This window comes from Bubalus kerabau, chromosome 4 (assembly GCF_029407905.1).
Source record: "Bubalus kerabau isolate K-KA32 ecotype Philippines breed swamp buffalo chromosome 4, PCC_UOA_SB_1v2, whole genome shotgun sequence".
NCBI classification, from domain to species: domain Eukaryota; kingdom Metazoa; phylum Chordata; class Mammalia; order Artiodactyla; family Bovidae; genus Bubalus; species Bubalus kerabau.
Genome location: NC_073627.1, coordinates 82,657,470 through 82,669,829, shown reverse-complemented (window position 1 = coordinate 82,669,829; position 12,360 = coordinate 82,657,470). Strand labels below are relative to the sequence as shown.

At 34.1% G+C, this 12,360-nt stretch overlaps 1 protein-coding gene across 4 annotated transcripts in view; it reads left to right on the top strand.

Moving 5' to 3' along the window:
- IFT74 (intraflagellar transport 74) overlaps positions 1-12,360 on the top strand; it is a 99,896-nt gene that overhangs the window by 10,942 nt on the left and 76,594 nt on the right. For all 4 annotated transcript variants that reach the window (XM_055577861.1, XM_055577859.1, XM_055577860.1 and 1 more), the window contains exons 4-8: positions 1,735-1,783; positions 3,357-3,455; positions 3,618-3,678; positions 6,252-6,311; positions 7,860-7,921. In XM_055577861.1, the coding sequence (XP_055433836.1) occupies positions 1,735-1,783; positions 3,357-3,455; positions 3,618-3,678; positions 6,252-6,311; positions 7,860-7,921 (331 nt within the window). The remainder of the gene's footprint in view (positions 1-1,734; positions 1,784-3,356; positions 3,456-3,617; positions 3,679-6,251; positions 6,312-7,859; positions 7,922-12,360) is intronic.

Here is a 12,360-nt window from a genome sequence, read left to right as displayed (position 1 = left end):
TTGAATTTCATGGCTGAAATCACCATCCACAGTGATTTTGGAGCCCAGAAAAATAAAGTCAGCCACTGTTTCCACTGTTACCCCATCTATTTGCCCTGAAGTGATGGGACCAGATGCCATGATCTTAGTTTTCTGAATGTTGAGTTTTAAGCCAACTTTTTCACTCTCTTCTTTCACTTTCATCAAGAGGCTCTTTAGTTCTTCACTTTCTGCCATAAGGGTGGTGTCATCTGCATATTTGAGGTGATTGATATTTCTCCCGGCAATCTTGATTCCAGCTTGTGCTTCATCCAGTCCAGCATTTCTCATGATGTACTCTGCATATAAGTTAAATAAGCAGGGTGACAATATACATCCTTGACATACTCCTTTTTCCCATTTGGAACCAGTCTGTTGTTCCACCTCCAGCTCTAACTGTTGCTTCCTGACCTGCATACAGATTTCTGAAGAGGCAGGTCAGGTGGTCTGGTATTCCCATCTCTTTCAGAATTTTCCACAGTTTATTGTGATTCACCCAGTCAAAGGCTTTGGCATGGTCAATAAAGCAGAAATAGATGTTTTTCTGGAACTCTCTTGCTTTTTCCATGATCCAGTGGATGTTGGCAATTTGATCTCTGGTTCCTCTGCCTTTTCTAAAACCAGCTTGAACATCTGGAAGTTCACGGTTCACATATTGCTGAAGCTTGGCTTGGAGAATTTTGAGCATTACTTTACTAGTGTGTGAGATGAGTGCAATTGTGCGATAATTCTTTGGCATTACCTTTCTTTGGAATTGGAATGAAAACTGACCTTTTTCAGTCCCATGGCCACTACTGAGTTCTCCAAATTTGTTGGCATATTGAGTGCAGCACTTTCACAGCATCATCTTTTAGAATTTGAAATATCTCAACTGGAATTCCATCTTCTCCACTAGCTTTGTTCATAGTGATGCTTCCTAAGGCCCACCTGACTTCACATTCCAGGATGTCCAGCTCTAGGTGAGTGTGAGTGATCACACCTTCATGATTATCTGGGTCGTGAAGATCTTTTTTGTACAGTTCTGTGTATTCTTGCCACCTCTTCTTAGGTCCATACCGTTTCTGTCCCTTATTGAGCCCATCTTTGCATGAAATGTTCCCTTGGTATCTCTCATTTTCTTGAAGAGATCTCTAGTCTTTCATATTCTATTGTTTTCTTCTATTTCTTTGCATTGATCGCTGAGGAAGGCTTTCTTATTTCTTCTTGCTATTTTTTGCAACTCTGCATTCAGATGCTTCTATCTTTCCTTTTCTCCTTTGCTTTTCGCTTCTCTTCTTTTCACATACCACCAGCCATGTTTCACGTGGTCAGTATTCCCATGTAGCTACTTTATTGGACAATGCTGCTATAGAATACTTCCATCGTTGCACAACATTCTCTTGGTTAGTCCTGTTCTAGACCCCGTTAATCCCAGTTTCCATTCAGTCACCCTAACCAGTAGAGTCCAATGTTTTTGTTGGTTGTTTTTGAATCCACTCTCTTAACAGCCCAACGTCTAGTCCCATCTTTGTGATCTTAATTCAGGCTTCCATTACGTCATGATGCTAAGATGTTAGTTCTCTTTTCTATTTCATTGCTTCTTTCAGATTTTTAGACTTACTGGGATATTTGTAAGAGCTATTAGAAAATTGTTGAGTGTAATTCTGATTGTGCTTTGGATTTGCTAATGTGGTGACATTTTCAAACTGAACACTAATACCTAAAAATTTTTTTTAGGTCCCCAGAGGCAAATTTTAGACAAATCTTACTATCTTGGACTTCTTCGGTATGTTATATACTTTTTTTTTCCCTATGAATGATCATGAAGTTTTAACTATAGTATTTACTGAGATAATTAGATATCTGTTAATTCTTAAGATTATTTTGTATTTTGACATAATTTATGGTTAATTTGGCTCTAAATAGATGTCGTCACAAATGATGGTAGTATAGTTAGGCTGAGATTTTAAATTTTATGTATTAGAATGTATGTGAGCTATATATTTCCAGTTCACTGTTTCTTCTAATGAGAAGAATATTTTATGCTTCTTTCACTAAGTATTCTGAAATTATTCATAGATATGTGTATGAATGATAAAATGTATATGCAGGCCTGCTAAATTGCTTAAGTCGTGTGCGACTCTGCAACCCCTTGGACTGTATGTAGCCCACCAGGCTCCTCTGTCCATGGGACTCTCCTGGCGAGAATACTGGAGTGGGTTGCCATTTCCTTCTCCATAAAATATATATACTTATTTATAATAATTACTGCAGAGTTTTACAAAAGTATAAATTTAGTCAGTTGCTATAACTGTGGCCTATTTAATTCATAAGTTTGTTATATATCTCTTAAGTATGCAGCTCTAAATTAAGAACTCTTTTCTCTCTCTACCTACTTTTTTCTCTGCTCAGATGCCCTGCTAGCCTATCTCCATTTTTCCATTTTATTGTATTTTCTGGTTGGTTCATCCTCTGTGTCTTCTTTCCCTCTTACTTGCATTCTATTTAATGCATCCTTCTATTGTATCCTGAAATCTCTGTTTTCTTTCTTTTAGTCCTTCTTAATTCTTTTGCTGTTCAGTTACTTGAATCCTTTTGATCCTCAAACTCCTAGAAGTTAGTAAGAGAAGGGAAGGTTTTCTCCCATCTGTCCTCAAAGCTGACATCAGTAAGAATGAGAGTGAGGCCATCAGTTTTGATATCTAGTCACTTTTTAATCAAAAGAAGAAAAGGTGATAGAACCATTTCTCACCATCACATTGCCTCTCTTCTCCAAGATTTGTGCTTCTGTACTAAAAATTACAATTACCTACTTATGTCAATTGAGTGAAGAACAGTGGTTCTCAACTGGCAGTGATTTTGCCCCCTCAAGGAATATTTGGCAATTTTTAGACTAATTTTTTGTTGTCATAACTGGATTCAGGTGATGTGTCGTTGGCATCCATGCCAGAGAGACGGTTAAGCATCTTACAGTGCACAGAAAGTATTGTTTTAAGTATTATTCAAAGACCTAAAATGTCGATAGTGCTGCTCTTGAAAAACTATTCTAGAGGGTAGCAAGAACTGTGAGAGTGACATTTAGGTATTTACTTCTGTCTATAGATTGTACCAGTTTGTCCAGGTTTCCATTCTAATACTGTTTCATCTTTTTTAATGAATAGAGAACTTTTATCAATTTCTCAGTTGGAGTATACCACTGTAATCAAATAAGCTGCTTAAATTGTTTTTCTTTTTGTAGTGAAATTTCACAAAACCATTTATATTGTTGTTACACATTTATGAAAAGTTTATTTTGTTTAACTAGAGAGACTGTTTTCTGGATTGGAAGTATTACTAATTTCTTTATTTCTTTCCATTAGAAGTAAAATAAGTGACCTCACAACAGAAATCAATAAACTCCAGAAAGAAATAGAAATGTACAATCAAGAGAATTCAGTGTATTTGTCATATGAAAAGAGGTGAGTAATTTTGCAGTTAAAGTATGCAAGGTATATTTTTATTATGAGTAACATTTGATATAATATGTTTCAGAATTTTAGTACTAAATTTATAGTTAAACATAATATTCATAATGCTCATCTGCCTATTTATGTATTTATGAATGTATTTTATATTTACAGAGCTGAGACTTTAGCTGTTGAAATAAAAGAGTTTCAAGGACAACTAGCAGACTACAACATGGTATTTGGTCTTTTCTGAGAGAATTTCTTTTGAATATTTTCATTACTTTTTACCACTTTAGAAAATGCTATAACATTTTAATGTTAAATACCAAATAATGCATGAATACATACATAGTGAGAAAGATTGAAACCATAGCAAGTGTATGGATTAAAGTATATATTTGCTTTCTCCCTACTTTCCCTCCCAAGAAATATTTTGCCTTTACAGATTAATAGGTATTCTTCCAGCCTTTAAAAGAAAAACACTTAAAAATACAGAACATGCATGCTTTTTTTCCCTAACAATTTAAAAATAATATTTTTTGGAGTAGATAAAATGTATTGAGTACTAGCAATGTCACTGCTTTAAAAATACTTTTATCTTTCTACAGAGTGTTGTCATCATGATGTTTTAAAAATTTACTTAGTACCAAACTTGCCTTTATCCTTCCATTTCATTCAAAATACAGTGTTTGTCTTCTGTCACTATAGGGCATCTAATATAATCACAGTTTTGCTTCCTAATGTGGACTTCCAGAAGAAGCTTCCTAGTGTGGATTTCCAGAAAAAATGATCTTGTTTGCAGTGTTGATTACTGGCTCACTCTTTGGAGTGATCTTGGCCCCATGAAAATTTCTAATCTTTCAGAATTTTCTTTCTTCCTACTCTGTGGGTACTTTAGGCAGCAGTGGTCTCTGAACTTACTGAAAACTTGTATCTCACTTCTCCAATTTAAAAATAGTGATACACAAAGTAAGAAACATGCCTCCATAATGATTAGGTACATTATAATAAACCTACTTGATATTGTTATATTGTACTCATAAACAGAATTTCTGATTATATTAATAGTATATTTTCACACTATAATCCATACTGTTCTGTGCAACTTTTTTAGTAAATGATCTTCTAAATATGAGAAAAATAATTTTTTATAAAATATAAAAAGACAAATGAAAGGGATTTTTAGTTATAAGAGAATAAATTATGCAAGTTACTTGATATAAAAATAATAATATGTAAAATATGCTGTTTGTAGTAGGTTTTTCTCTAATACAGAGAAAGCAGTTAGTTAGCCAGTTATCTATCAGTAAATATTAGATCTTATTAGCATTATTATCCAAAAAGCTAAGGTCATGGCACCTGGTCCCATCACTTCATGGCAAATAGATGGAGAAACAATTGAAATAGTGACAGACTTTATTTTTTTGGGCTCCCAAATCACTGCAGATGGTGACTGCAGCCATGAAATTAAAAGACACCTGCTCCTTGGAAGAAAAGCTATGACCAATCTAGACAGTGTATTAAAAAGCAGAGACATAACCTTGCCGACAAAGATCCTTGTAGTCAAAGCTATGGTTTTTCCAGTGGTCTTGTATGGTTGTGAGAGTTGGAGCATAAAGAAGGTAGAGCACTGAAGAACTGATGCTTTTGAACTGTGGTGTTGGAGAAGACTTTTGAGAGTCCCTTGGATAGCAAGGAGATGAAACCAGTCAATTCTAAAGGAAATGAACTCTGAATATTCATTGGAAGGACTGATGCTAAAGCTGAAGCTCCAATACTTGGGCCACCTGATGCGAAGACTGACTCATTGGAAAAGACCCTGATGCTGGGATAGATTGAAGGCAGGAGGAGAAGGGGACGACAGGATGAGATGGTTGCATGGCATCACCGACTCAATATACCTGAGGTGGAGCACACTGTGGGAGATGGTAAATGCCAGGGAATCCTGGCATTCTGCAGTCCATGGCGTCGCAAAGAGTCAGACACAACTGAACAATAACAATAACAAGAGCACTTATCCATATCACAATTGAAAATGTTATATATAGTAATATATATTACATTAGGAAAGTTTAGTCTCTTAGAGTCAGTTACATCCAGATAGTTTGCTTTTAGTAGCCCTCCTGTTCAAATTCTGCTTGGACAACTTGCTAAATTTTTGTATCTGCAAAATGTGGATAATAATATCTACTTCATAGTGTACTTGTGATAATTAAGTGAAACAATACATATAATAGGCTCAGAACAAGGTTTGGCACAAGGTAAGTAGATAAATATGTTTGCTGTTGCTGTCACTGCCTAAATTTTCTTTTGCCTGAGTTTTTGAAGTAGGCTTCTATTTGAAGTGTTCTGTTTGTGCCTTGCCCTGTAGATTTTTTTTTTAATTTAATTTTTTTATAATTTTTTAAAAGATTAAATCATTTTACATTTTCAGTGGTGTAAATTTGTAAATCCATTAACATTTCTTCCCCCTGGGGAAAAAAAGGAGAAAGATCTTCCCCCAAATTTTGTCTTCTCAACATCCTTCTTTATAAGCTTAGACATCTCTTCAGAGAAGGCAAAGCTCTTTGAGGTACTATCTGCAGGAAGAATAGTTCTTTACTGCTTATTTTTCCTTCCTAAAAATGTAGTTTGTTGATTGCCCTAATGCATAGAATGTGCTTATTTAAGTAGCTCAATATGTGTTTTGTCTTGGAAGTAGTAATACTTAAATAACTACTTATTTGTAAGATTGACTACCTATATTATGGATTATAGAGAGAATTTATGAAGACAAATAGAATTTTCTTTTTGCACTTTTGTTTTTAGTTGGCAGATAAACTTAATACCAATACTGAAATGGAAGAAGTAATGAATGATTACAACATGGTAAGAAAATTTATAAGCAGTTGATCTACATAGCCTCTAAAATAAAGCATTTATATCTGGAAGTAACTTGATAAAACCTTATGTACCATGACGATAGGTATTACTCTGATCCTAAATACTACTGTTATATTTGAGTTCCCTTAGTTGCTCTTTTAAAATTTCTTCCTGTTGGTTGACTCTCTCAAGTGGATGCTTTAGTGTCTCTACAAGGCTGTGTTCAAACTGGTCTCTCATTCAGTATTAGTTAGGGAGTCCCATCCATAATCCTTGTATACAAATTAGTTTGCAATCCTTCTGGTTTAATATTTGTGCACATGGAGCTGAGTACTCAGTGAAGAGTTGTATTAGAAAAGGAGAAAATGAATAATGGCCATATGATGCCAGACATAACAGTACTTTTGATTAGTAAATGAGAAATTGTATTCAATGTTCTTAATGAGTATTTGGTAGAAAATAATAAAATTATAATAGCTAGCTTAATTGATTATAAATATTTGGAAGAAAATAAATAAAATTTATATAGTTTATTATTTATTTATACAAAGACTATAAAAGTACAGTATTTATAAAATGACTCTTCTAAATTTAGGGGCTTCCCTGGTAGCTCAGCTGGTAAAGAACCCACCGGTGATGTGGGAGACCTGGGTTCGATCCCTGGGTTGGGAAGATCCCCTGGAGGAGGGCATGGCAATCCACTCCAGTATTCTTCCCTGGCGAGTCCCCATGGACAGAGTAGCCTGGTGGGCTACAGTCCATGGGATCGCAGAGTTGGACACGACTGAGCAAATAAGTACAAAAGCAATAATAATGTAATGAAGTTCTTAACTTCTTACCTTTAAAACACAGGAGAATTCTCAATTTAAAAACTGTATTTTTAATGCCAAATATAAACAGTGAAAACTTTGTGTTCTTTTAGTTATGAGAAAGAAAGTGAAAGTGAAGTCGCTCAGTTGTGTCCGACTCTTTGCCACCCCATAGACTGTAGCCTACTAGGCTCCTCTGTCCATGGGGTTTTCCAGGCAATAGTACTAGAGTGGACTGCCATTTCCTTCACCAAGGGGTCTTCCCAACCCAGGGCTTGAACCTGGGTCTCCTGCATTGTAGACAGATGCTTTATCCAAAGTCTAGACTGACTATGCGCAGGTTGAGTCAAATAGGAGTACTCAGGTAAAATCCTGAATGATTTAAGAATAAAACTTGCGTTGGGTCTAGATTTGACATATTATACTAATCAACTATTGAACACATAATGAAATCTTGAAATTATGTTTACATAAGTAAAGTTTACATTAGATTACTTAACAGGTCAGTAAACAATGAATATTTTTGGTGTGAGATTATAATGCCTGTGAAAAAGAGTGTTTCTTTGTATTTGGTGTTGGTAGTGGTTTGTTAAATAAAGCATACGCATTTTTTAAAACTTTGCCTGGGGCATTAGGATTATTTTTATAATCTCTAATTGATTCATAATCAGAATGAACTTTAAAGAGATAGTTTGGCTTAATGGTAATTTTTTATCACTAACTTTTCAGTTAACTCTTTTTTCAGCTTAAAGCTCAAAATGATCGAGAAACACAAAGTATGGACATTATATTCACTGAAAGACAAGCGTGAGTACAATCCATTTAGAAATAAAACAGATTTATAAGTGACCTGTATAGGTAGTTTAACTTCTGAACCATTTATTTCTTTATAGTTTTGTTCGTTGTTTTTCCCTGTTGCATTTTTAAATTTTAAAATGTTGAATATTTGCAATACAGACTACATTGTTAATGTATCTGTTGTCTTCATTTAGATAAAATTTCTACCTCTCTGAGTTTTAAATCTAAGGTGGATAAGAACATCTCTACCATTTGCAATTTTAACTTGAACTTCTTAACTAATTCAAATTATGAGATTTAAGCCCCAGTCTAATGAAATGCACTTTATTATTCCATGGGCTATTTATATTATTATTCACTTACTAATTGATAATTAATTGTTATATTAGTAATCTACTTTATAGACGTAGGTTGTATGTGCATCTTTATATATATAACCTGGTTAAAGACCGAATACCAGCTAATTTTTGTTTTTAAATCTTTTTTTTTCAATAATTTTATTTATTTTTGGCTGTCCTGAGTCTTTGTTGCTGTGTGAACATTTGTCCAGTTGCAGCAAATTAGGGGTGCTCCCTAGTTGTGCTTCTCATGTGGTGGCTTCTCTTATTGGGGAACACAGGCTCTATGGCATGCAGGCTTCAGTAGTCGTGGCACTTGGGCTCAGTAATTGTTGCTCTTGGGTTCTAGAGCACAGGCTCAATAGTTGTGGTGCATGGGCTTATTTGCTCTGTGGCATGTGGGATCTTCGCAAATCAGAGATTGAACCCAGGTCTCCTGCATTGGCAGGCAGATTCTTTACTACTGAGCCACCCGGGAAGCTCCCAAGTAACTTTGACTTTGATGATAAGGTAAATGTGGCAGTGACAGTAATGCCTACAAAGATAATGGAAGTTATATAGTGACCTTAGTCCATTTGGGCCACTGTAACAAAATATCATAGACTTGGTAACTTATAAACAACAGGAATGTATTGCTCAGGGTTCTGAAGGCTGGGATGTCCAAGATCAAGGCAGCAGTATAGTCCTGTTATGGTGAAGGCCCTCTTACTGGTTCATACCTTCTTGTGATATCATCACATGGTAGACAGAGCTAGGAAGCTCTTTGGGATCTCTTATAAGGGGTACTTACTAATCCCATTCATGAGGACTCTACCCTCATGACCTAATCACCTCCCAACCTTTACACCATTACCTTTGGTTCAACATATGAATCTTGGAGGGACACAAATATCCAGACATTATCAGTAGTTAACATAATTATTCTTTATTGACTTTTTGACTTTAATTATTGTCTAAAGCAACGCAAACAGAAGATGAGCTATTTTGTACAAACACTGTACACATTTTGTTCCATAAACTTATCAATATTAATTTCCTTGAGAGCAAGGATAATAATTAACCCAAATAACCAAAATTCTATAACATCAAAAATACTGTCATATTACCTCCTCATGTACAGTAAATACTTGATGAAAAATAGGATGTTAAAATATCAGGATGAATTATTTGAAAGGTAAATGAAGGTAATTTTCTTTTCATTAAAAACAAAGAAATCTCTTTCCCCTGTCTATCATTTGCTGCTCCTATAAAGTGCTATCTTAAATTACAAATATACTGGAATTCTCTTCCCTTTTACAAAGAAAATCCCATATTTGTGGTAACCAGACACATACTTGAAAACTTCCTTTTTGTTGCTCTGGTTTTAGACCAGTTAACAAATATTCATGATTTACTACATATAAAATACTTTCTTACGTATCTAAAAAATAAGATATAATAAACTATAACCCATTGAGAACCTTATATAGTTTAGAACATTTCAGTTCAGTTCAGTCACTCAGTCATGTCCGACTCTTTGCAACCCCATGGACTGCAGCACACTGGACCTCCCTGTCTATCACCAACTCCCAGAGCTTGCTCAAACTCATGTCCATCAAGTCGGTGATGCCATCCAACCCTCTCATCCTCTGTCGTCTCCTTCTCCTCCTGCCTTTAATCTTTCCCAGCATTAGGGTCTTTTCCAATGAGTCAGTTCTTCACATCAGGTGGCCAAAGTATTGAAGCTTCAACTCCAAGAGAGCATTAGAACATTTAGTCCTCATTTATTTTTTCATTTATCTACAAACCTATGTAATGCACCTGTCAGATTTGTAAATGTTATATGTATGTGTTTTATAGATACTTTATCCAAAAAGATAACTCACAGATTATAAATTTAATGATGATGTAGGTTTCTATGTCTATTTGGTTCATTGATTAAGGAAAATGTTCTTAAAATATGGTACTTTGTCCTGAAAATGTTATCAGTTTCAAAACTTAATATCTATTGTAACTAAGGCTGAGTGAGATAGGGTCCCCTGACCCTTTAAGAGGAATTTTAAATTAAAGACAAATTATTTTTGTAAAGTTTATTTTTATATGTACCAGGAGGATAGATTTATTTCATGTGTTCAATCAGATGGCCAACACTTTAATAATGCAAGAATTTACCTTATGTTATCCTATACATTTAAAGGGAGCAGGAAATGCCATACTTTGAGAAAGCATGTATAAAAAAACCTATGTTTTCTTTCTCTTCTCTTTTAGTACCACCATTTACTGTGGCATGAGACCATATGTTTTATTATGGAACACCTACTTATAATAAAGTGGTTATAGTATATAGACTCAATATGTTACTTTGGTATCTGGCTTTCATTCAGTTTCACACACCTACTTGAACTAATGATTTTCTTCCATTTCTAATGTCTATACTTTTTTAGTTTGGTATTAGCCAAAATCAGTTATCCCTTAAAAATATACATAATTATAATTTTAAACCCATTTATTTTTCTTTGTTTAATGAGTTATCTATTGAATACCCAATATTTAATTATGAGTCTTTTGAATATAAGAGATTTGATGTAGTCTTTGATATTTTTCATAGTTATATTTCATTTTTACTATATTTATAAAATATGAACATTTGCCTCTTAAATTAGGAAATGATATTTGGTAAAATGATAGGTTAGTAGAAAAAGATGCCTTATGTTTATATAGTTATCTCACTCTTATAATTGAGATTTAAAATTATAACATTTATATAATTTATGTTATCTATTAGGAAATACTACACATAAAGCATTTGTATCCTTTATTGAAAACATGTTCCTATAAATACAAGCAAATATGCATTACAAATGATTCAGTTATTTTATTTCACAGAGTATATCATCCTAAACAATTTTTATTTTCCTCAGTACACATTTGAACTGAATTTACTATTTATATAACCTTAAAAATGACTATTGTTAGAAAATAATGTACATCTACATTATTTTTAGTCTCTTTTTTCTAAGGAACTATCAGTTATACACAGTTTATAACCTTTACGTTACAGAGAAATTTGAACATACACAAAAATAAAATAACATACTCCTAAGCACCCATCTCCATCAACTTTTATCCAACCCTGCTCCATGTACACCACTGGATGCTGTTCTCTTGTATAATGAAGAAAATCTAAAACACTATATTATTTAATCCATAAATATATTTGTGTTTTAGACATTTTTTTCTAATATATATAGATAAATACTGTATACTAAATTGCTCCACATATGAAAAGTAAAAATGATGGATTTTTTTTACAGTTTTTAGTGCCACTATTTACATTAACTTGTTAAAATTATAATTATAGCCAATTGATGATAAAGAATTAGCAAATAATTCACTTTAGACTTTTCTTGTAATAGTTTCAAAGCCAGTGTTCTTTGGACCATTATTGTGCTATGACCTGTTAGTAGCCATGCATCAAAGAAAAGGTTTTGTTATCAAGAAATTTGGCAAATTCTTAATATTATGCTCTTGAAGAGCAGAAAGCAGTTTAGCTTAGTAAAGTCTTGGGTAGCAAAGTCCTTCCTTACTATAAGTCCTATAGTAAAGAAGCTTGTTTGACTTTGTTTAAACCCTATATTCTCTCGTAATTCTATAATAGTTTCCACCTGCAATGTGGGAGACCTGGGATCAATCCCTGGGTTGGGAAGGTCCCCTGGAGAAGGAACGGCTACCCATTCCAGTATTCTGGCCTGGAGAATTCCTTGGACAGCATAGTCCATGGGTTGCAAAGAGTTGGACACAACTGAGCGACTTTCACTTTGACCATGTACCTTTTAATCCTCCATCCTGTAAATACTTCTTAATGTCTCTCTGGAAGTTAATGTTCTAGAAAACAAGTTTGGAAACATGGCTCTGCCTACAGCATCCCAAAGAACTAACCATAGGCTAACTGAAGATTCCTCAGCTCCAAAACAGAATCATTTGAATAAAAATGTCCCCCAAAGGAGCAGAATAGGTATTTTTTAAAACAAGATGCATAGATAATTTCCACTTTGGAAGTTACTATATTACTCAGTTGTGACATTAATTTTGATGACAGTCTTTCTTCATAACTGAAATCTAGAGATTGTG